This window comes from Carassius carassius, chromosome 2, assembly GCF_963082965.1.
Source record: "Carassius carassius chromosome 2, fCarCar2.1, whole genome shotgun sequence".
NCBI lineage: Eukaryota > Metazoa > Chordata > Actinopteri > Cypriniformes > Cyprinidae > Carassius > Carassius carassius.
Genome location: NC_081756.1, coordinates 13543292 through 13567767, shown reverse-complemented (window position 1 = coordinate 13567767; position 24476 = coordinate 13543292). Strand labels below are relative to the sequence as shown.

The 24476-nt window shown below is 37.9% G+C and overlaps 2 protein-coding genes across 2 annotated transcripts; one reads left to right on the top strand and one right to left on the bottom strand.

The window, feature by feature from the left end:
* Positions 1 to 281: 281 nt before the first annotated feature.
* On the bottom strand, positions 282 to 18172 carry LOC132103378 (G2/mitotic-specific cyclin-B3-like). Its single transcript, XM_059508446.1, has 12 exons — positions 17856 to 18172; positions 17505 to 17609; positions 17311 to 17391; positions 16648 to 16748; positions 16414 to 16531; positions 14511 to 14609; positions 14328 to 14420; positions 14077 to 14214; positions 13257 to 13412; positions 9276 to 9425; positions 4790 to 4920; positions 282 to 810 (listed from the first exon to the last, which is right to left on the bottom strand). Exons 2-12 carry the CDS (start codon positions 17577 to 17579, stop codon positions 744 to 746), a joined length of 1209 nt encoding a protein of 402 aa, XP_059364429.1. The 5' UTR covers positions 17580 to 17609; positions 17856 to 18172; the 3' UTR covers positions 282 to 743.
* Positions 18173 to 18303: 131 nt separating this feature from the next.
* On the top strand, positions 18304 to 23776 carry LOC132103369 (uncharacterized). The gene is made up of 4 exons (XM_059508435.1): positions 18304 to 18436; positions 19900 to 19977; positions 20207 to 21784; positions 23156 to 23776. The coding sequence occupies exons 2-4, from the start codon at positions 19900 to 19902 to the stop codon at positions 23327 to 23329; spliced, it is 1830 nt and encodes a 609-aa protein (XP_059364418.1). The 5' UTR covers positions 18304 to 18436; the 3' UTR covers positions 23330 to 23776.
* The last annotated feature ends 700 nt before the right edge of the window (positions 23777 to 24476 follow it).

The following is a 24476-nucleotide window of genomic DNA, read 5'->3' as shown; positions in this document are numbered from 1 at the left end:
CAGACAATCTCTTCTGATAAACAAGAGTAGTTTCCTACATTCAATAATCACTAGGACTGAGTGTGATTGAGGTTATATATTTATTTTCTATAGGTGCAATGATTGAGTGTGGTTGAAGACATGCAGTGCATGTAGTTGAATGCAGACACACATTATCAATGTGGTGAAGGAGGATCTGGGATCAGGCTGCCTCCTACTGGTTAAACTGAGATGCAGCATTGTTGGTAAGTTTGTTAAATTTTAAAAAGGCATTTATTTTAAACAGAAAGTAAATCCAAGAATCAGGCAAATATGCAAAATACTTTTTTTAATCGACCAGTGTTTAAAAATACACTTCAATTGATTAAGAAAACATACAGATATGGAAAATTATACAAAGCAGTATGAAAAAGACAAAAAAAAGAAATTTATATATATATATAAGCATTAAAATGCCATTTAAGTTACAACTTTCAAGAACCACAAAATCTAATGAGCTAATGTATTCAACCGATGAATGGTTTGTACTTTTATCAGTTTTTGAAACACTGCTATGGTCACTGGTGAGTGTTCTGGTCAAGAATAACATGGTTGGTAAAAACAACTAAACAGCTGAACATACAATGGAAAACACGCATATACATAACGTCTATTTACAGAGGTAACACATCAATCAAAATCAATCAACCAAAAGCAAAAGATTAAAATAAAACATTAAATATAATTATTTACAATTTTCTGAACTTTACATGTATTTTTTCAGGTTATTTCAAAAACCCCTCCAACGTTTCCAGACTCACCGTGGGGATCAATGCAACTTCAAAGAAAACCCTGTAAAAAATAAAAGACATTTTAATAATAAATAAATAGCTTGGACAGAGGTCTTCACAGTGCACCCGAGACCCGTCGTCCCGGGTCTGTTTAACATTGTGTGTAATACCCGTGCGATCGGAGTCATCAGACTCGGAGAACACACGGCCGTGATCAAAGACTGCTTGTGTTTTTTGTAACTTGCAACTTGTAAAATTAGGAAAAGAAAAGAGTGAGCCAAAAAAAAGTGATCGCTCTCTCTCTCTCTGCTTTTAGAAGCAGAGCTCGCAGACTCAGAGTTAATACAAGGGCACGCACGGTAATAATGCTTGCAGACTTGACACACTCATATTTAATATATTTCAAATCAGCAACACAATCTGAGGTGAACTGTCACATGAATGTTTTCTATGACGCTCAAATTGCGTTAAAGCATATTTTAGGTTGATACAGCTAGCACGCATGTGCAGTCTCGAGCGCATTTCATGTTTCTATGGCAACCAGTGAGGGACATTTCGACCGCCAAACCGCGTTTTACATTTTCTCCCATTTTTATAATATTATAAATGAACCGTTTAATCTTAAAGTTTTAGTGGTCAGATTCAGACTCGATGCAGAGCAGAGAGCACAGCGATCAGATGATAGCAAATAAATAACGTCAGCGGCCATGGCATTGCACGAGCGATCGTTATTATAGTTCAAAAGGGCAAACAGTCTAAGTTATTATGCGAATTAACTCGAGTCAGAATGTACATGTGCACAGTAGCATTTGTCATCCGTCACCGTGACATCAAGTGGACTTTTGGAGCTGAAATAATGAGTGGATTCAGCTTGGACTTGGAATAACGAGAGGAATAACATGGATAACTTTTTTGTCGGAGGATTGTAATGCATCACAGGCAGTCAGGTACAAGGAAGAGAGACTACGGCTCTTTAAATTAGGTAAGACAAAAAGCAGTATTTTTCGCAACAGGTTTATTGACTTGTAATAGCAATTTAAGGTGGAATATGTGACAGTCGGGTCTGTGTCTTCCCGGCGGGTTCGGGTCCAGATTTCAAATAATATACGGGTCTGGGTCGGGTAGGCATTTCTCGGATCTACACGGGTCCGGGTCCAGTTTTTGATATATTAGACGGGTCCGGGTCGGTTCGGTGTAGTACATTACGGGTCTCTTTCGGGTTCAGGCACGAATTTTTGGACCCGTGAATACCTCTACTTGGACATAATAAAATTAAATATGAACAAATCACTTCATTAGTCAAATGCTTTTAAGAAGTCAACATACATACATATACACACACACACACAAAACTGCAAACAAACCAGAAATGTTTACACCATAAAGACATCCAGCAAAAAATCTTTAAGTCAAAAGTTATTTGAATGGCTGAGATAAGATATGTCTTTGAACGTCGTTGTTTAGCATTTAGGGGCGATTAGAATTTTTTATATATAACTCCTCACTTGTCCACTGATCATGTACTGGTTACTCCACAACACCTCGGATCACTTCCTCCTCACTATGAACCTCACCATGGTTCCTTACACAACAAATACCCCTTCACATTTCATCTTTCAACATAAACTACTCAACCCTCTCACCCTCCCGGCTATCTGCTATGTTTTCATCTTTGCATCCCTCCCCCTAAACTGTTAGCATCTTTTGATACTAAGAGTGCTCCTTATACATTCTGCTCCACTCTCTGATGCAGAAGTCTCCAAACTCATCCTTTCTAATCATCCTACTACTTGTCCGCTAAATCCTATTCCATCTCATCTCCTTCAAGCCATTTCTCCTGCAGTTGTACCTGCACTCACTCACATCATTAACATATCCTTTCACTGTGGTGTTTTTTCCTCAACATTTAAACAGTATCATTTAACCCATCTCTTTTATAGACGGTTTCATCGGGTGCACGCGCCTGGCCCCAAGTTAACTTCCGGTCTGTGTTGTGGATATCGGTCTGGCTGCAGTGCCTTCTACAAACGCAGTTAAAGTTAAGGTGATGAGTAGACTGAAGTTGGGCTCAGGTGGTTGTGCTGTGGGATGTGTTTCCCATACATTTATTTATTTTTGGAGACTCGCCTTTTTGAAAACTCGATAAACAAACGTTACGTATAAATGAATAATAAAACGTATAAACGTTACGTAACTCCTGAATAAACATGAGTAACGTTACGTACTGCACGTTTAATAATAATAATTCCTTACATTTATATGTTTAAATATTAAAATGAGGCACGGGTGTTTTTATATCACTTTTTCTGAAGGAAGACTTGCATGTTATATGCCTGATAACGCAGCGTTTGTGAGCATAGCTCTGCTGTGTTTACAGCTGTTACTGGGGAAACCTCTATTTCTCGCGCTTTATGCATCTCCTGCTCGGAAATAATTAATTTGCATTTTCATTAAGTCCACCTGATTTACGCAGCAAACATATTTTGTTTGTTATCAAAAAAAAAATCTACTATGGAGGGCTGTTGTTATTGATTCTATTTGGAAGTCTACCGGAAGTTAAGTTAGGGCCATAAAAGCGTGCATGCGCAGTAACGTTTGTTTATGTTGTTGCCGTTGAAACCGTCCTATGGAACTACAGATAATTTCCCTTCTTCCTTTCATTGCAAAAACACTTGAATGAGCTGTGTTCATCCAAGTCTCTGCCTTTCTCACACAGAACAACCTCCTCGACCACAACCAGTCTGGTTTCAGAAGTGAACATTCAACCAAGACTGCCTTGTTGAAGCCCTAAGACTGACAAGAGCGGATTCAAAATCTTCAATATTTTTCTTGCTGGACCCGTCCGATGCTTTTGACATGGTTAACCACCAGATCCTCCTCTCAACCCTATTGGCAAAGGGCATTGGAGGAACTGCACTTCAGTGGTTTGAGTCTTACCTATCAGATAGGTCCTTCAAAGTATCTTGGAGAGGTGAGGTGTCTAAGTCACAACATCCAACTACTGGGGTGCCTCAGTTCTTGGACCACTTCTCTTCTCTGTCTACATGGTATCATTAGGTTCTGTCATTCAGAAACTTGGCTTTTCATACCACTGCATTGCTGATGACACTCAACTCTACCTTTCATGCCATCCTAAAGATCCAACGATAGCTGCTTGCATATCAGCTTGTCTAACAGACATTTCTTGCTGGATAAAGGACTATCACCATCAACTCAACCTGGCCAAGACAGAACTGCTTGTGCTTCCAGCAAACCTATCATTTCATCACAATTTCAGCATCGAGTTAGGCACATCAATCATAACTCTTTCAATAAAAGACAGAAACTACTTACTTTCTTAGAACACATTGCTAAAACTGTCCGGTCCTGCAGATTTGCTTTATTCAACATAAAGAAGATCAGGCCCTTTCTTTCGCTACATGTTTCTCAACTCATTGTTCAAGCTCTTGCTCTGTCCAGGCTGGACTATTGCAATGCTCTCTTGGCAGCTCTTCCAAACATTTGTACAAACCTTTACAATTAATCCAGAAGGCGGTAACAAGATACATTTTTAATGAGCAAAAAAGAAATGCACGTCACACCTCTGTTTATCAATTTGCACTGGCTACCAATAGCTGCTCTCATAAAATTCAAGGCATTGATGCTTGCCTACAAAAACACCACTGGCTCTGTACTTTTTACACTTTTTGTATTTATCAATTTTTTGGTTGTTTTATTTATCAATATTTTCATGTATTATACAATTAACAAAAGCAAAATATTCTCTATTCTATCCATTTACTTTTTGTTTGTTATATTATAAAAAAAAAAACCTTGCTACTTGTACTGCGTTAAGCTAACTAAAAATCTAAGTTTTATAAAAATCATTAAGTTTTAGGCCTTTTCAGTTTTCGGTTTACCACACTTTTTACTTACTTTAGTATTGCAGAGTTAACCCAGATACCTTATAATACTGAGATAATAGCGGAGAGCAAAAGTAGACACAAAGAACCTACTATTCTGGTTAAAAATACACAATTTAAACTGCATTGATTACTTACTTGTGTGCATATTTGCTCCTGACGACACCGAGTTTACTGTCCGGCGGGCTGATGAGCATATCATGAAGTTTTCTGACCACAGGTGCCAGATCCTCCACACTGTATCCAGAGTGGAACTGCAAACACTGTGTCTGGAAACAGGAGTTGAACATCAGTCAGAACCTTTACTCAAACACTGAACTGCAATTGTGAAGTGCAGCCAGACATCTGTGAAGCTTGGAGGAGTCTAATGAGTGTTACATATGGGAAGTGAGACCTTAATACGCCTGCCAAATATTTCATGGTTCTAGAAGAAAATGCCCTCAAGCTGTCAATAATCTGAGGATATGATAAAAACAACATCCGGAGAGAATGTAAATGAATGCGTAAGCGTGTGTTCGTTGTTGCTTCAAGGTAATTGAACTTCTTCATATATGACTTCTCCGTAGAAACACACAGGACACAAACCACTTACTCTAACGTTGGTAAACAAAGTCCAGCTTCACTTTAATTAACCAAAATACCTTTATCATGGTCTTAAAGGACAAACCAACCCACTACTTAGTTTGAGTGTGAATGTGCGTGTGTGTGCATAGTAGGTTTGGGCGATAATACGGTAATATGGTATACCGCGGGATCTAAAAATAGCAACGGTATCAGTTTCAATACCGTCATACCGTCAATAAAAAAAACAAAAAACAATGCACTTATATAGGAGAAAGGATTAAATATTAAATATAATTTATTTAATGCCTAAAAATGCGTATGCGTGGTTGTCATCGCGTGACAACGAGAAGAGGAGAAAGAGAGAGAGGGGGAAAGATGGCGAGTTGCGCACTGAGTGACCTGGTCTCGAAAAGAACACAACTTCTGCAGTTTGCCAGTATTTCGGGTTTCGACCGAATGAGAAGGGAGAGGCGGTAAATACGGACGAGGCTATTTGCAAATTGTGCCCTCACGAAAAAAGATGACTCTGGGAATAGGCTATGCTGCTAAAAAAAAAAAAAGCCGATGCAATGGCAGGTCCTGTCGGCATCGGCAACGTAGAGGACCGAGTAGGAGCTGAAATAACAGGCTAATGTTGGGAGCCAGTTACTCAAGGAGACGAGGACCCACTTCATTAATGGAAAAATGCTGCCTGGTGTTTTCCCCAGATGTCCGAGTGGCACGAAAGTACCTGTGCATCTATGCCACAAGCATGGCTGGACTGGCCATTGGGCATACCGGGCATTTGCCGGGTGGGCCGACGTGCTTTTTGGGCCGATATATCTCATACTCATAACTTTTTTTTTTTTTTTTTTTTAAACGGCCCATAAAATTTGTACATCGGCGGCCCACTCGTTTTGTTTTGCTTAATTGGCGGCGCTGGGTTTGTGCCGGTGTAATGCATTGGTCAAAGTCAGTGTTAGTTTTTTTTTCTGACAGACCAGCCCATGAAACACGTAGATCAGCGGCCCATTGGCTCTTTTCTTGATTGACACTGGGCTGGCCCAATCACAACTTTAAACGAGTGAGCGAGCGGCAGCAGTGTCAGTGTGTATCTGTAAAAAAAGATGGAGAAGAAACGCAAGGAATGTGCAGATAAATAGCGTGAAAAAATAGCAGGCCCTTAAAGCAGACACTGTAAACCGTGTCAAAATATATGTTTTCTGACCTTCATCAGCTCCTGTGGCAGATGATGATAGTGAGGACGGAGGATCAGGAGAGAGATGAGAAAGTGTAGAGCCTGCGGTAAGCATAACTACTTTCAAAACACTTAGGCCATGTCATGATTGTAGATTATTTCCACATCTGCATAGTTGATGATTACCGCAATTCACTAGAAATTTAATAAGAGGCGTTTGTAAACCATGTTTTCCGCCAAAATAAAAGCTTGATGCAGCAAAATAAAAGATCATGTGCTTATCTCTTTCAAGTATAGAAATTGGTACAACTAATTAAGAAAGTTTCCTTTATTTTTTGTGCATTTGTTTTACAAAATATGGCTATTACTGTCATTGGATTAATATTATAACTATTATTATGTATAGGTGTAATGTAAATAGACACTGTAACTAAAAGAGGTTTGAATTTTTCTTTGTTTAATTTGTACACTGAATATGGGTTGGAGCTTTTAATTTTGAACTCTCAAAGTGCACCAGATTAATGAATTTAACATTAAAATACACAAAATTTTCCTCACGGGGGGGCATGCCCCCGAACCCCCTAGAAGGACCGAGGACACACCACCATAGTTTTAACAAAAATCCTGTAAGAAACACTGGTATTGCTATGCCAGAGCCGCTTATAGCTTGTTTTAGGATTCACCGCTGTGGAGTATAGTTCAACTGCATTAATAAATATACAATTTTGACTTATTTCATCTGTTAACTCTCACTCGTTCCTATACTCACTCATTACATGCATGGCATTAGTGGTTTTAATGAATAGGAGTTGGTATGCATATAATTAAGGGCGTGCAAAGATGGGTGGTGTTTATGATCATATAGTGGGCCGGTCTGGGCAAAAATGCCCGGGCCGATTTTTTGTCCCAGTCCAGCCCTGGCCACAAGCACACCATCGAAGCAGATTTTCAGCACCGCAGGTAAAGTTGTTGGTCCACAACGTGCCCTAGCGAAAAAATCTTGACTAGATTGTATTCCACTTGCCATTCGTTCCTATTGGCACTGTGTTTATTTTTTTATTTATTTAATGGATTCAGGTATTTTTATTTGGTTTTCATTAAAAACAATTTTGGAAAGACGACTGGAAAGAAGAGGTTTTTATTTAGACCTATTGCTTTTCAATAATTTTTATAATATATATATATATATAAAATTATAAAAATAATATTAATTTTGAAAAAAAAAAATTTGAGCTCACAAAAAACTAATACTGTTTATTTAAATTAAGTTTAATGAGACAGACGTTATTTTTCAGCAACATTTATTGTTTCTGTCATTTTTGAACAAGCTTACACACAATAAGCTTGAACATTACACATCGTGTTTTGTAGCTGAAAACCTTTAACAATGCGTGCAAACAAACAAAAGTACAGATTAAAAGCAAAAAAAAAAAAATGAACAAAGAAAAAACGTAAAGCAGCCTGCAGCAATTAGGCCATTGTACAGAATGTAGCTTACACTTAACTTTGAAACTGTCAGCAATTCTTTTTTGCTTTTTTTTCTATTGTTTTACATGTTCTTGTTAAGAAATACGGGCATGTAAACATGATCAGGGGAAAGTCGGCTCCTTAGTCTGTTAACAATAAGGCCGGCCGCGGAGAAAACGCGCTCTGACGGCACAGACGTTGGCGGGACTCACAAATAACGGTGTGCTGAGCGAATACATTTTGTGAAGCGCTTCGTGTTTTGGTTTCACCACTGAATTGGATCCTCATCTGGTGGAATACATGGCTCCAGCAAGAACTGTTCCCACTCGTCTCGGCTGGACTCTCTGTAATCGTCGCTGAAGAACTGGCTCAGCCTTTCAGACGAGTGGGCATTGCATCCACTTCATCGTTGGTGGCAGCGGCTGCATCCGCGCCACTCGCATCAAGGAAAATGTTCTGATAATGTTCAAAAAATATATATTTTTTCTTACTTTCATGTTTTCATCGAGAAACCTGAGATGTTTGTGCCGAGGGTCTAAGGCAGACGCGAGAAGAGGAGTTTTCACTGCATTCTCCAAGTTAGCGGTGTTTATTCGTTGCTTGAGAGATGCTGCAACAATGTTCTTGAATGTGGTCACTTTCTGTGATTATCCACTGCATATTTGAAGTACTGTAGAAGACCGCATTTCTTATTCATTAATTATTTTTTGCTTGCATACATCTTCAAATATGCTGTGGAGAATCACAGAAAGTGACTGAATTAGGTTTTATTGTGGACTTTTTTTCTTTTTTTTATGGCAAGCAAAAATATGTTGAAATTCAAATATCATTTTTATTTATCGAATAATTAGAGCAGAACGAATAATCGAATGTGACTATCCGTGCACACCCCTAGTGATTTATTGATTTGTGTGCGCGTCTCCGCGCAAAAACTGTTCTGTATGTTTGTTAATTTAATTCTGTTTGACTATTGGTATTTGTTGCTAATAAAAGTTGTTAATATTGTTGTGGATGTAATTTTGTTATTGTTTCAGTATCAGTGTTTGGTATTCAGTTTCTGAATGGTTTAGGCACAAGCCAACAGTTTGGTGATGCTGTCTCAGCCTTACGTCATCATTTTTTAATTATTCACGGTAATACCGTATACCGAGGTAAAATAGGGAGGAGGTTTGACGGTATCAAAATTTGGATACGCCCAAGCCTAGTGCATAGAGACAGAATTAGCATCCATAATGAGCAGTTACCAGGCCAGAGTTGTCGTCAGGTTTAGCTCATTCAAATCATAGCACACAGGCATGATGAACTCATTGTGAAAGTGTCAAACACGGAATGGTGGCATTTTGTGAAAATAAATGGTATAACTCATGAGCTCTGTGCTTGTGCATACATTATAAAAGCATAAATGTAAACACATACCCATCCTCCCAGATCCTTAGTAACCAGAGCGATGAGCAGACAGGCAGAGGCGAGCAAAGACGCTCGTATGGGCACAAAATCCATCTCTAGCAAGCTCAGCTCACAAATAAAGCGCGCCAGAGTCAGTGTGTCCATACCTGCATTCACACACTGCCGGGAGATGAGAGACAATTAATCATCACACACACACACAAGCCAGAAAGAGCCTCCATACACTGCCAAACTGCAGAGAGGAGAAGTCAAGTTTTATACATTTTATTCATATACAACATACACACACACACACACAGATACAAAGTCAGTAGCAATGCCAATTGTGTCAGCTCACAATTACTAAAGGAAGTGCTTCAGTAAGCCATAGCAGGAAAGCATTTTAATTTAAACATCTGAAATGTAAAGTTTGATTTCCTTGATTCCTGAAATGTTCTACTCTTGAAGGAATAGTTCATTTGTCATTATTTACTAATCCTCCTCTTTTTGTTCTGATGCAGAGTGCTGTTATTTTTTGTGCACAAAAGGACAATCTTTCGAAGAGTCTTTAGACCGCTCTTATACAAATCATAGTGACTGACTATTGCTGTTAAGCTCAAAAATGAATAATGTTTTTGTCATTTTGGAGCTTAACAGACAAGGTCACTATGAACTAGAAACTAAGGAAAAAACTTGCACAAAGATTGTTCAAAAGATCTTCTAATATAATATATTAATATATCTAATATATCTTCTAATATAAACATTATAAACCATTATAATGTTTGAAGTCTGTAGGACTTTTAATGCTTTTGAAAGACTTGTGCTCAATAAAGGCTGCACTCATTTGTACATTAAAATAGTAATATTGAGAAATATCATTATTATTATTATTCAAAATTTTCTATTTCAATATACAACCCGAATTCCGGAAAAAAGGGGACGTTTTTTAAATTTTAATAAAATGAAAACTAAAAGACTTTCAAATCACATGAGCCAATATTTTATTCACAATAGAACATAGGTCTCCGGCCTTTTCCTTACGCACAGAGATTTCTCCAGTTTCTCTGAATCTTTTGATGATGTTATGCACTGTAGATGATGAGATTTGCAAAGCCTTTGCAATTTGACGTTGAGGAACATTGTTTTTAAAGTTTTCCACAAATTTTTTACGCAGTCTTTCACAGATTGGCGAGCCTCTGCCCATCTTTACTTCTGAGAGACTCTGCTTCTCTAAGACAAAGCTTTTATAGCTAATCATGTTACAGACCTGATATCAATTAACTTAATTAATCACTAGATGTTCTCCCAGCTGAATCTTTTCAAAACTGCTTGCTTTTTTAGCCATTTGTTGCCCCCGTGCCAACTTTTTTGAGACCTGTAGCAGGCATTAAATTTTAAATGAGCTAATTAAGTGGATAAAAGTGTAAAATTTCTCAGTTTAAACATTTGCTACGTTATCTATGTTCTATTGTGAATAAAATATTGAAATTCCTTTAGTTTTCATTTTATTAAAATTTAAAAAACATCCCAACTTTTCCGGAATTCGGGTTGTATTTTAAAATGTAATTTATTCCTGTCATGGCAAAGCTGAATTTTCAGCAGCATTAGGCCTACTCCAGTCTTCAGTGTCACATTTCAGAAATCATTCTAAGAAGCTGATTTGCTGCATAAGAAACATTTCTTATTATCAATGTTGAAAACAGTGCACTTAATATTTTTGTGGAAACTGATAAAAAAAAAAATTCTGAATTCTTTAAAGAATGGAAATAAATCTTTTGTAACATGATAAAAATCTCTACTGTTACTTTTGAACAACTGAATGCATTCTTGCTGAACAAAAGTATTTGTTTAAAAAAATCATCTTAAACTGACCTCAAAGTTTTGAATGGCAGTGTAAGTTCTACAGAGATTAAGAACAATATGATGATGAGAAAAAGTAGGTAAACGATCCCTTAGTTAGTTTACCTACTAATTATACATTTTACAAATTATATCAGTAAAGTCAAGAAAAGTAAAAAAAACAAAAAACAAAAAAAAAAAAACAGTCAAATGCAACAACCAGTGAGAGCTGGTCATACACACACACACACACACACACATTCATCAGGGCATACGGAGTAAACAAATAGGTCACACCTGACAAACACAAAGACATTCAAATCATGCTACCCTGCATGGTCTTTCTTTCTGACTTTGACAAACACACATACACACACACACACACTTGACATTAATCCTAGTGTGTGTCAGCTGACTCCAAAGGAGTTTCACCTGTCTCTTAAAGGGATAGTTCACCCTAGGGCTGCAACTAACGATTATTTTGATAATTGAATAGTTGGCTGATTATTTTTTAGATTACTCGATAAAAATAAAAAAAATGATATATATATATTTTATTTTATTTTATTGACAAAAGCACATTATTCCACATTCTGGCCAATGTCCTTCAAACAAATGTGCCAGCTGAATGCTAAGAAAGCATACAGTGCTTTTTTTATTAAACCACCTGTCATAATAGAGAAAACGCAAATATTTTTGTAATATGTCAAAAAAAAATGTACATCTAAAAATGTTACCGTCATTTATTGGGCAAATAACAAATTGAAACAAATAGATCAAAAAAAAGAGGCCTGCCACGCCGTTTTAACTTAACGCAGACAGTCAGGATGGGCCTTTATGCAAAAATAGAAAGGCTTGCATGAATTTGTGACATTTACAGATGAGGATATGAACGTAAACTGAAAGTGTTTTGTGCCGAGGACGCACACACGTATCTGTCAAAGCACCTGACAGGGCAAGACATTACACTAATACATCAGCTTGAAGATTAAAATAAAAATTTCTCATGTTTTGGGCAGCCTGGATCACATATTTTTCCTCCAGAAGCTCATTTGGTTTCCTCCACAATTTTTATGCAATTTTGTCCATAGAAATGCGTTATTCAGTGTTGTAATTTGATGCGACAGGCTGAAGTTGGATGTGCACTGTGGGCAGTCCCGACTAATCGATAATGAGAATCATTGTCAATGAATCTCATTATCGAGAATAATCTATTTATCGATTAGTGATTGCAGCCATAGTTCACCCAAAAATTAAAATGTGATGTTTATGTTCTTAACCCAAGGGCATCCAAGATTTAGGCTTTGTTTCTTAAGTAGAACACAAACCAAGATTTCGGTTGCAGTCTATCACTCTTATAATGTAAGTGGTGAGAATCACGGCTAAAACATACAATAAAACAAACAAAAAAAAACATAAACAAAACCAACTAAAACGCTGCAGCTCGTGACGATAGAATGACGTGTAAAGACACAAAACAATCGGCCTGTGCAAGAAACTGAACAGTATATATATTGTTTTTTGCCTATGATTCACACAACGTCCGAACTGTTAGAACTCTCCTGAGCATGTCCTCTTGTGCGCATTCTCAGCAGCAGGCATGTGAGGCATAGTCTTCTTCTTGCTTTATGGTGGATTGCAGACTTATAAGGGCATTACCGCCACCTATCTCTCAAATGGACCAATGACACGCTACATACAATCTCAATTAGGAGTATCAATGGTCCATTTAAGAGATAGGTGGCGGTAATGCCCTTATAAGTCTGCAATCCACCATAAAGCAAGAAGACGACGACATCTCCTCACGTGCCTGCTTGAAAACGCACTCAGGAGAGTTCTAACAGTTCGGACGTTGTGTGAATCAGAAGTAAAAAAACTATATAAATACTGTTCAGTTTCTTACACGGACCGATTGTTTTGTGTCTTTACACATCAATGTATCGTCAGGAGACAAAGGATTTAACTTGGTTTTGACTGTGTATGTTTTTTTGTTTTATTATATGTTTTAGCCATGATTCCCATCCACTATGGGCTAAAAATCTTGGTTTGTGTTCTACTGAAGAAAAGTCACCTACATCTTGGATGCCCTGGGGGTAAGCAAATAAACATACAATTTTCATTTTTGGGTGAACTATCCCTTTAAGGGTATATGCATATGTTGTCTCTCACCTTAGCGTAGCGACGGAGGAAGCGGTATGGAACCGGAATATTGATGTCAAAGTTTAGCGCCTGCAGGATACGGATTTCCATGGCGATGAGCTGAGAACGCTTGTAGGCATCATCACAAATATATAGGAAATCATCCACGCAAGGTGGAGCTCGCTCCTGTGAGGATACACCAGAGAGATGATGGGTAGAATCTGACAAATCACATAGTACTCACTTGTTTTCTTAAAGCATGCAATATGTATATTGTGCATAGTATGCAAAAATACAGAGCACACTGTGCGGTTACTGCAACCCACAATGCAGTGTCAGCTTGAATTTCTTTGTGTAGTGAGAGTGTGGAGATTTAATATCACTTTCTTGACTTATTTGATCGAATTGGCAAAAGGCATTTTTAAACAATTGTATAGAAACATACAATAAAATTTTTTGATTTTTTTTTCTGAAATGATAAATGGATGGCATTCACGCAGTTCAACATTCAAGAGTGATAATAAGCATCATATTGTAGCTTATATAATAATAGAAATATATTTTACTACAAATATATAACAAAAAACCTGCATATCAAAATAGTAAATGAGCTGATAAATTATTCTGGATAATATAATATTATAAATTTTTATAGGATTTGAAAGAACCTGGATTTAGACATTGTGTGCACCCTTTTAACGATTAACTACATTTTCTATGAGGTTGTGTAAGTGTGTGTGCAGGATAATGAGTGAATGGTTAAGTCCTTGAGTAATTACGACTAAGCCCAGAAAAGTGCGAGTTTAAAAGAATGGCTTTCAGCTATCATGAGAGAGAGCATATGTCTTACCTCAAATTTAGAAGCGATGAGCATAGCAGTGGAACCAATGAGCTGTAAAGACTCCCGTCTGGCCTGGCTCACAGCCAGATAATGATCCGTAATTTTCACAGCCAGGTACAGAGTCTCATGATTCAGCTCGAAATTCTCCTGCAGAGTAAAGAGCAAGGATAAAGTCACATCAGTGCTTTATCCACCAAAAGCCAACAACGTTTTACCAGACTTATCAAAACAGCACAACGATGACAAACATTGACACTTACCTGGACCTCAACCAGCCAGTCCACCAGAATTGCTCTCATATTGTTGTTCAGATGTTGCTGATCAGCCATGTAGTCATGTAAGACAAACTTTTCCTGTAAATACAAGAAGTGAAAAACACTTTAGCTTAATGTTCTCTGTTCCTCAACTTTCAAGAGAATTAATGAACTCACTACTAAACCAACCTCTCTGCTCTTGAGGTAGTCAAAAATATCTTTGGCGTACTCCACTGCATGCACAGAGTCACTGAGGTGCTCTGAATCTATGTCAAACTCAGGTGGGATCTGAAAGACATATGATATGATTTTGTGTTTTTGAAGTCTGTAAGAAAAGGATAACCCCCAAAATATTAAAGAATATGCCCAGCAGCAAATAGCCACATTCATGCCAATTCTGAAATAGTTTAATAATTTCCTGATCTTAAAAGGTTAGTTCATCGAAAAATGAAAATGATGTCATTATTAACTCACCCTCATGTCGTTCCAAACCAGTAAGACCTCCATTTATCTTCAGAACACAGTTTAAAATATTTTAGATTTAGTCCGAGAGCTCTCAGTCCCTCCATTGAAGCTGTGTGTACGGTCTACTGTCCATGTCCAGAAAGGCAATACAAACATCTTCAAAGTAGTCCATGTGACATCAGAGGGTCAGTTAGAATATTTTGAAGCATTGAAAACACATTTTGGTCCAAAAACAGCCAAAACTACGACTTCATTCATCATTGTCTTCTTTTCCGTGTCTGTTGTGAGTTCAAAACACAACAATTCAATGATATCCGGTTTGCCGAAAGAATCACGATGTAACCGGATCTTTTTGAACCAGTTCACCAAATCGAACTGAATCATTTGAAACGGTTCTCGTCTCAAATAAGCATTAATCCACAAATGACTTAAGCTGTTAACTTTTTAAATTTGGCTGACATTCCCTCTGAGGTAAAACAAACCAATATCCCGGAGTAATTCATTTACTCAAACAGTACACCGACTGAACTGCTGTGAAGAGAGAACTGAAGATGAACACCGAGTCGAGCCAAATAACGAACAAAATATTGACTCAAGATCCGGTTGCATCGGATCACCAGTAGTGATGAGACGTTCGGTTCTTTTCCACGAACTGATTCTTCTGGACATTTCGATTCAATAAACCGGTTGAAGTAAACAGTTCACCGGTTCTTTTGCACTCGATGTAATGACGTCATTGGTGATGATTGCCCTTCATTCAAGCCTCGGTTTACCCGCGCACATAACATTAGCACAGAATCAGTTCAGAATCAATCATCGAAAGATTCAGCTCGGTTCAGACGCTCTGTGTGTCGGTCTGTTTCACGCTGAATCACACATGCGCAGTATCATCAGCTCCTCGGTTCTTGAATCAGACGTGTCTGACAGAAACGGTTCTTGACTCGAGAACGAGTCCGTCTTTTGTTCGTTACCTGGCTCGGCTCTGTGTTCATCTTCAGTTCTCTCTTCACAGCAGTTCAGTCGGTGTACTGTTTGAGTAAATGGATTACTCCGGGATATTGGTTTGTTTTAATTTAGAGGGAGTGTCAGCCACATTAAAAAGTTAACAGCTTAAGTAATTTGTGGATTAATGCGTATTGGAGACGCGAACCGTTTCAAATGATTCAGTTCGATTTGGTGAACTGGTTCAAGAAGATCTGGTTACATCGAGTGATTCGTTAGCGAACCGGATATCATTGAACTGTTGTGTTTGAACTCACTCACAACAGACACGGAAGAGAAGACAATGCTGAATAAAGTCATAGTTTTTGCTATTTTTGTACCAAAATGTATTTTCGATGCTTCAAAAAATTCTTACTGACCCTATAATGTCACATGGACTACTTTGAAGATGTTTTTATTACCTTTCTGGACATGGACAGTATACCGTGCACACAGTTTCACAGTTTCAATGGAGGAACTGAGAGCTCTCGGACTAAATCTAAAATATTTTAAACTGTGTCCCAAAGATGAACGGCGGTCTTACTGGTTTGGAACGACATGAGGGTGAGTTATTAATGACATCATTTTCATTTTTCGATGAACTAACCCTTAAGCATTGCACCAGTCCAGCAGACCTAAGTCTTACCTCCGGAGGCAGTAGGTGTGGAGGAATTGGAGATTTGGAAGAGGATTCTTCCAGTTTCTCAATATTTGACTCCACATTCTTCAGTTCCTCTAACTTTTCCTCTGAATTGTCCACAGGTCTGAGGGAAGAAAAGATAAGCAATCTACATATTCTGGGCCAATCATCTCAAATTGCATTTAAAACATCTCAATGTAAAGTAGGGTAAAGCGAAAAACCCAATAAAATATGACTTACTTTAAGTTGACATCATTCTTAGAAAGTACTGAGACCTTCTTTTGCAGCTTCTTGACAGGATCTTTCTTCTTGATGGGGTTGCTTAGCTCAATCTTGTGTGCCTTTTAACAAAAATGCATTTTAAAAGTGGCTTTTCACTAATATACTTTTTTTTTTTTTTTACGGTTGACATTTCAGGTCAAAATTCAGCCTAGAAACTTCACAACACAACACTGTACTTGGGTTTAATTTGTTAAAATGAGCATGAATCATATCAATCAAATCAATTTGATCCGAGACCGAGAGAATGAATGCAAGGTGTTAGACAACAGCGAATAAGCTATCATTATAATTTGCACATGACAGCACCTCACCTGGAAACCCAGACCAACCAAAGGAGAGCCCATACAATCTGTAATTTACAGCTCGAGCATGAATGGGATTTCAATGAGCTCATGAGACATGCTAAATCTGTGTTGATTTGCATCATTCAAGCAAACTCCTGGTGTTAGTGGGGTTAACGTTTCAAGATAGACGTTCAACACTTACTGGTTTCACACCATCAGAATCAAACCGAGGGGCCAAAAAACACTGATAGACAGCCTGGTCAGGCAACACGAAAGCAATAAAACTGTGGTGCATTTGTACAAAAACACATATGAAAAATTTAAATGGCACCCTTACATTTGTGATGTCTACAAAAGCTGTTCTTTTCTTAGGGGCCCCTTGGGGAGAAGATGAGGAGCGCTTGGTCTGAGGGCCATCCTGCTTAAACACAGAAATACAATATTGATCAGAACAATGAATCAAATCAGCAAAACTAACTCACTTTTAGATCTGACCTAATCTCATTTACCTAAATGAAAAAAATCAGTTACCTGGTTTTCTAGTCCTTTAGGGTGAAGTTTGGGGATTTTACTGGTAGTGGGCTTCTTTCCTCTTGAAAACGGCATCTTGTTGTTGTGATCCTTTACAGTTATATCCTGTTTCAAATGTGATTTATACAAAGAATGAATGAAAAGCCGAATGTACTATAGTGATGCATAGTGCACAGTTCCATCCGACACACACACACACACACACACGATTTGCTCCACAAGGTTACTAAACATTCGAACAAAACTCACTGTTTTGATCGCAGGAAGCATCAAGTCGGTCGTTAAGCAACAACATGCATGCGACTGTTTCGTTTAGTTTTGCGAGAAATCTAATAGCAGAAACTATCTTACCTTTCACCATACGCTGAACATCCTTAATTAAAGCAGATAAATATTTTGAAACAGAATGTGTGCAAAATTCACGAAAAGTACAACGAAAAGCAATTCAAACTGAAACAGAGACACCACACTACTGTTTGTATGCGTCCGAAGCCACACGAGGCGATCTGATTGGCCGACTGCAACTCCCTGTAGGCCAATCAGCGTCGATCTGGGATGCCGATGTTAAGGGGCGGGGCAATAGAATTTAAAATTCAAAACACCCTAGCAACCAGTAGGAAAAACTCCCGCGTTCCACTGACGTTTGAGCATTGAGCAAGCGGATTTTGAAGAGAATGTGCTTGGTACTGACACCATCCGAGGTTCTGCTTATTAGATAAAATAATTGTAATAATGTTACGTAACTCCTTTCACATTATTTATACTGTTGAATTTTCACTGAAGCCACACCTCCCAGCCACCCACACGCACACTTACGCAGTACATGTCTTTCACACAGGAAATCAGCATAGTCTGCAAACTGCCAGTGGCCCCATCATTCACTTACTCAGGTCTTTCAAGACGAACTAGTTTGAGTTATATTCCTCAACAAGGTATGTAATATATATATATATATATATTTTTTTTAACTAGTGAATTAATTTATTTACTTCTTCCTGCAGTATTTATTTTCCCTTTTTTATTTTAGAATTTTTTGTTTTTTGGTAAAAATTATATACATATATATATATATTTTTTTATTTTTTTTATGTGTTCAATAAGCCTAGTTTAAGCCTTTTGCCCTCTGGTCTTTCAGCAAAAGAAAATGATTTATTATGTGCAAGATAAATTCAGTTGTATCTCAGTACTTTAAAACATGGTTATGAAAATCAAATTATCAGCCATTTTATACATTAGTTTACATCTGATTACCGGTAAGATGTCTTTCATACTCAAGGACCAAGTGGTTAAGTGTTAAGTGGTTTAACAGAAAATCTCCTAAGTGTTTCATGTTTCCTTTGAAAATGTCAATGAATTATGAAACATAAACAACAGATTAGACAGCCGAAGACTTTACAAGGTGAAGTCCTCCACAGCACTTCACATGAACATTTTATTTCAATTTTTTTTTAAATGTTTTTAAAATTTAACTTGAACTGACTGCAGCTAACAGGTTATGCATGTGTTGTTGCGTTCATTGCCAAATTAAATAAATATGTGGGCGCTGCTGCTGACTCAAAGTCCTTCATAAGTGTTAGTCTGAGCAGATGTTTATCAGAGCTTAAACATACGTCCTCACAAGCCTCTTTTCTGTTTCTCTTCATATGTTGCATTTTATATCAGTCTTATATGTATCAGTTTGTAAAAATGCAAATTGGAACATCTAACCTCATACTTTCCTGTCAGTCACATGACTTAGTTCCTGTAAGAGCAATCCATCTGGTGATCACTTGTGGTTTTCAGTTCTTTTTCTGCTCATTTAAAGACATGCTTTTCTTCCGTTGTTCTTGGATTAATTTAGTTAGTCACATATCAGAGTTTTGATTTTAAATGTACTTTCCTTTGCTTATTTTTATTCCTGAATTGTAATGTCACCTTTATCAAAATTTCAGTACTCAGGATGTACTATTCAAACACTTTCTATGGAGCAAATAGGGTGTTTATGGGGTGCAACAGATACCAGTCAAACCTTCACACATTGTAATAGAGAATAGGGCTTCTTCTGTCCTCAGCGATAATTGAATAATATACCATGTACCCCAAGAGGATTACTCAATCATGTTCTTGAAGATCAACGTCCAAAGAATCACAACCTTCAATTTCACTTGAAAATCATTGGCAGGTGTGTTAGGAAAGAGTGGGAAGAAAATTATGCAGGGTGTTTTATCTCCAGGAGCATTAAGAAACCCTGCACTGGAATATCAATGAACTGCTGTCAGCCTTGTTCTGAGATACAAAGTAAAGTTTATCATGGATTTAAAAAACAGCTTTTTTTATATTGAATAACCTATATGGACAGTATATGATCAATATATTGTCCAACCCTAAATTACATCTTGTCCAATCTCTTTTCCAGATGATTAATGAGGATTGGCTGTGCAGCTCATTTAAACTGTGTGATCTAGTCACCACTTCACAATCTGCTCACTCTGACGTAAGTACAGAAATGTTAGCATAGTATTTAGTACAAAAGTATATTAAAAGCCGGTTAGAAAATACTTTACAGTCGTGAGACTTTTCGATCTCTTCTAAATTAAGTTTAAAAATATTTAACACCATAGAAAAACAGCTAAAGTATAAAAGTATTGTTTACTGTATAACTTGTATTAGCAACCTTACTTTTTGAAAGTCAAGTCTTCACTTTTTTGTCATGACCTTCTCAGGAATCTGCACAGGTAGTAATTCATGGTGAATCATACCCACAACCTGCTTATAACCCATCATCAATCCAACACACTCTGGAAACATACAGCCATTTGCTGGATGTAACATTAGAACAGAATTTAGAGCCCATTCAACACTTTGCACAGACAACAGCCAAAGCTATTATAGATTCAGCCGTCAGGATCAAAAACCCAAGAGAATCCGTCAAAGTGAGAGAGGATGATGTTGAGATACTAGCTGAAGAGTTAACCTTACAAATCTGTTGCAAAGCATTGGAAGAGATGGAGAAGCATTATCACTGTGATGATCCATCATCCAAAAGTACGGATGATAAGGGGGTTGTGGAGGGGACTTATGGAAATGCATCTGTCCTCTACTCTTCAGGGGACAACTATGATAAAAACACGACTGAAATGGAAACAGACAACAAGATGGAGGAATATGATGACACATATTCTAACTCCTTGAAGAGCATGGCTAATCTGGGCTCTATTGAGTTCCCTGATACTCCTCCAAGCACCCCTTTACTTCCGGAGATGATAAGGAGTCGAGCCAGTTTCACAAGGAAGCTAAAGGGAGGACTGGCTAAAGAATTCCTTCCTTCAACCCCTCCATCAACCCCCAAAGACCACATGCAACCACTAATGGAGAATCAAATGACAGACTTGTCCGCTGACTTCATTGTGAGACTGATGCGCTCACTTTCACTGGAGTGCTGTCGAAACGAAGGCTTAGAAGAAAGCGAGGATGGAGAAGTTGATGATGGCAGACTCCAAAATGATGTTTCCAGTCTGACTGACTATGCAGCTCAAATTTCTGCGGATATCCTTCATTTTATCACCACAAACGAGATAAGAAAAGTAATGGATGAGGGTTGTGTGAAAAGCATGTGGGCTATCGCTGACCAACTAGCGAGTGAAATTGTCACAACGTCTCTAGCAGAGGTGATGGCAAGAGGAGAAAGGAAGGTCTCGGAGGAAGAAACAACATCATACTCATTGTATGAGGTAGACATGGCTACAGACACAAGGGCTATGATCTCTGCAACAGACAGGGTGAAAGTTTTAGCTAGTGAGCTAATCATTAACGCTATGGTTCATGCTTTTACTAAGCTAGCACAGGGTGCGTTTAAACATGGAACCCAGCCACATCTTCCGGGCCAAGCTGTAGAACCACAGCCATGGGAAGAAGGAAGATATTCAGACACATTGTGTAAAGACTCAGTCAACTCCCACAAAGCCAAAACCTTCAGATGTTGCAGCAATAAATCAGAACTGAACCCCATTACAGATGACGCCATAAAAGTGAAATCATCGATACACACTTTTGCCAACAACTTTGCAGAAGACGTGCTTCAGCATTCTGTGTGTGATGCTTCCAGCTTACTGTTTAACTATAAGCAATCTCAGGGAGCAGAACTTGGCCCAGAGAAAGACATTACACCATGGGTAATCAAGATGTGTTCTGGGGAAAGTGTTGTCCAGGAACTGCAATGTGCTCTACTCTGGGCCGCAGCCTCTCAGAAAGGGACTAAAGCACTTCAGTTTGATCTACCAGACAACAGCTTTCAGCAAAAGGTACATAAAGAATATTACAGTTTTCACAGACTGAATTTTATATAGCCTCTATAATAGAGGAAAATGTGGCTGGTTGTAACACTGTTTGCTCTAATGTCTGAAGGATGTTGACAGCAAGGACAATAATTAAAACAATTAATATAAAGTTTTAATAATCATTCAAATGCTATGAGAATAATAAAGTCCACACTACAGCTATAATGATAATGGCACAGAAGAACAATATCAGAATGACTCTCAGAATTTTTGCAGCACAAGAGCGATGAAAACAATGACAGCCAATCAGAATCCACCCGGCTTTAACAAGCTCAAGCATTTAAAGCAGCAGATGACATAGCTGCAGCGCATGCTTATAATAAACATAAGTATGTTAGCGTCTATTGGTGTGTATGTTAATATAGTAAACATTCTTGGTAAGAACAGGCCTTTAGCTATGGTGTGGAATTATCTATTCTCATAGAATTTGAATGATTATTGAAACAGTTATCATTCTTGGTGTGGTCTTTAACGCTGTATTTTTAGGTGAGTTGTAAGGTACCTCATAGGTTGCCTAGGACATTGACATCAGGTTACATTTTGTGCAAGCATTTATACTGGAAATCCAATTTTACTTGATCAATATTTTTATAGCAAACTCCAATCAATAGTTTTAAGCATTTTAATTTAAAAGAGGAAAAAAGGAAGGCAACATTTCATCCTAAAACAATAACAAAAAAACATAAAATATTGGCTAACAATTAAGATTTGTTTGGAGTGTGGTTTCAGTAAAAGTAAATTTGGCAAACCAAATTCCAGAACTGATTTTTCATCCTGACATTTGTATATATGTGGTTAAACTAACAGTGTTTCAACTCACACAGTTTTACAATTATTCCAGTTGTTGTCTGAGACATCAGCTTTGAGTTTATAAAACTTTTGAGCATTATAATTAAAATAATAATAATAATAAAAAGGAAACATTTTATCACAAAACAAAATGATTTAATAAATAAAACAGAACATGTCCGTAACAACTGCATCATAATTAAAAATGTTTGTATTGAGATTCCAGTAGAAGTAAACGTGGAAACATATTCGCAAATCAAAAAAGATTTTTGTCCTGTAAATCATTTTTAATCATTTCCAAGTGGTTAAACTGACAGTTCTACATCTCATTTAACAACAGTCCTGGTCGCCATCTAACACAATAGGTTTGAGTTTATACCTTATACTTTTGTAATAAACTCAAACTATATTGAATTACATGGCATTCATTACATACTAGCTAAATTGCTTTGAAAGATTCAATCGGTTTCATTAGAAGTCCTCACAATGAATTCTATCATTTCTTTTATAAAATAATTGTATTACTTTTTTATTATTTCCCTGTAGCTTTGCAGACTCTCTCGGAGTGCCCGTCTGAATGGCTGGACGGTGGGTGCTTTGATGGTGTCTCTCGATGAGTTTTGTGACATGCAGCAAGAGACCAGCGGAGGGCACTATAAGAGCTCCGATTCTCTCCTGGAGCATCTGCAGCACCTGATTGACAATGTGTGTTTAAACTGATCTTGAGGCCTTACCCTTGCAGAACTGGTCAATGATCCATGCAGCATCCCCTGAAATAAAGGCAGAAAATGGCTTACATTAATCTTCATCCACACAATCGTTCACATCCCAAACATTAATAAAAGGACACAATATCATTACAAAGTATAAGCAGTTATAATCAATTTCACTCTGAGCCACTGGAAATGAGCCTTTAAAGACGAAGTAGCTGCATGCACGCTGTCTGTTTATATGAGCTCTGCTCTCCCAGTCCAAGCGCTCAACCCACAGCCGTTATAAGGTAAGCGCAAATCTGACTACATATTAGCTTTGGAAGTTACTACCAACCAAAACACACTGACACATTCTTGACCAAAGATCCTGTATTTTGTATGTTCCGGTGTTGTTATTTTTCAAAAATATGCCAGAGCCTATAATAAAGTGTGACTGAAAATGATCAACAGTGAATGATGTATTAAAGCTGTTTTATGATGGAGCTGCATCCCATTTTCGGCATCCCATTAATACTCCCCAAGCAGTGATACCTAACATGTCAGGAATGTGCTTTAACAAAAACCTGCATCCCATTCACTTCCGCTCTTGGTGGTGACCACAGCTTGAAAATCAGGGATATACACACACAAAATCACACATACTCATTCTGTGACCCTCTGCCTCGCTCCCAGACATGCTCTCTCCCGCACACACACACGCATATTCTCATACACAGGGGGGACTGACTTCACAGCTGCAGTGTCAGTGAAGACACAGTGGCTTTCAGTCCAGCCCCCATATATGCATCTGGAGAAGTGTTTGTTCTGATGTCTGAGGAACCATCACTGCCAAAAATGAGAGATGGTGAAAAAAGACAAAAACGTGCATAAGGAAAAAATAGCAGAAAAAGGGAGTGGGGAAGAGAGTGAAGGGAAGAAATGATTGCAACAGAGCGAACACATATATGGTCAAATGGATCATGGGGGTTCTGGAAAATCTCCTAACACCCCCTCCTCCCACTCTTTTCCCCAATCTATGATACATCAATCTATTTTCTACAATGAGAGCCAGACACATGTAAAGGAATTCCATACACTAAACAGGCCTCATAGACTTAATGTACTCATATATTCTCTATTCGTATCATTCAAGCCTAGTGAAGCACTGAAGTGGC

What these genes read in the sequence shown, in the direction of transcription:
- LOC132103378 (XM_059508446.1), bottom strand. Translation starts at nt 17,579, where the DNA reads ATGCCGTTTTCAAGAGGAAAGAAGCCCACTACCAGTAAAATCCCCAAA. An exon ending in CTAAAGGACTAGAAAACCAG is followed by an intron (nt 17,392 to 17,504) that starts GTAACTGATTTT and finishes GTGTTTAAGCAG; the next exon opens with GATGGCCCTCAGACCAAGCG. An exon ending in AGGAGCAAATATGCACACAA is followed by an intron (nt 811 to 4,789) that starts GTAAGTAATCAA and finishes TATTTTTTACAG; the next exon opens with GGTTTTCTTTGAAGTTGCAT.
- LOC132103369 (XM_059508435.1), top strand. Translation starts at nt 19,900, where the DNA reads ATGATTAATGAGGATTGGCTGTGCAGCTCATTTAAACTGTGTGATCTA. An exon ending in CACAATCTGCTCACTCTGAC is followed by an intron (nt 19,978 to 20,206) that starts GTAAGTACAGAA and finishes TGACCTTCTCAG; the next exon opens with GAATCTGCACAGGTAGTAAT. An exon ending in ACAACAGCTTTCAGCAAAAG is followed by an intron (nt 21,785 to 23,155) that starts GTACATAAAGAA and finishes ATTTCCCTGTAG; the next exon opens with CTTTGCAGACTCTCTCGGAG.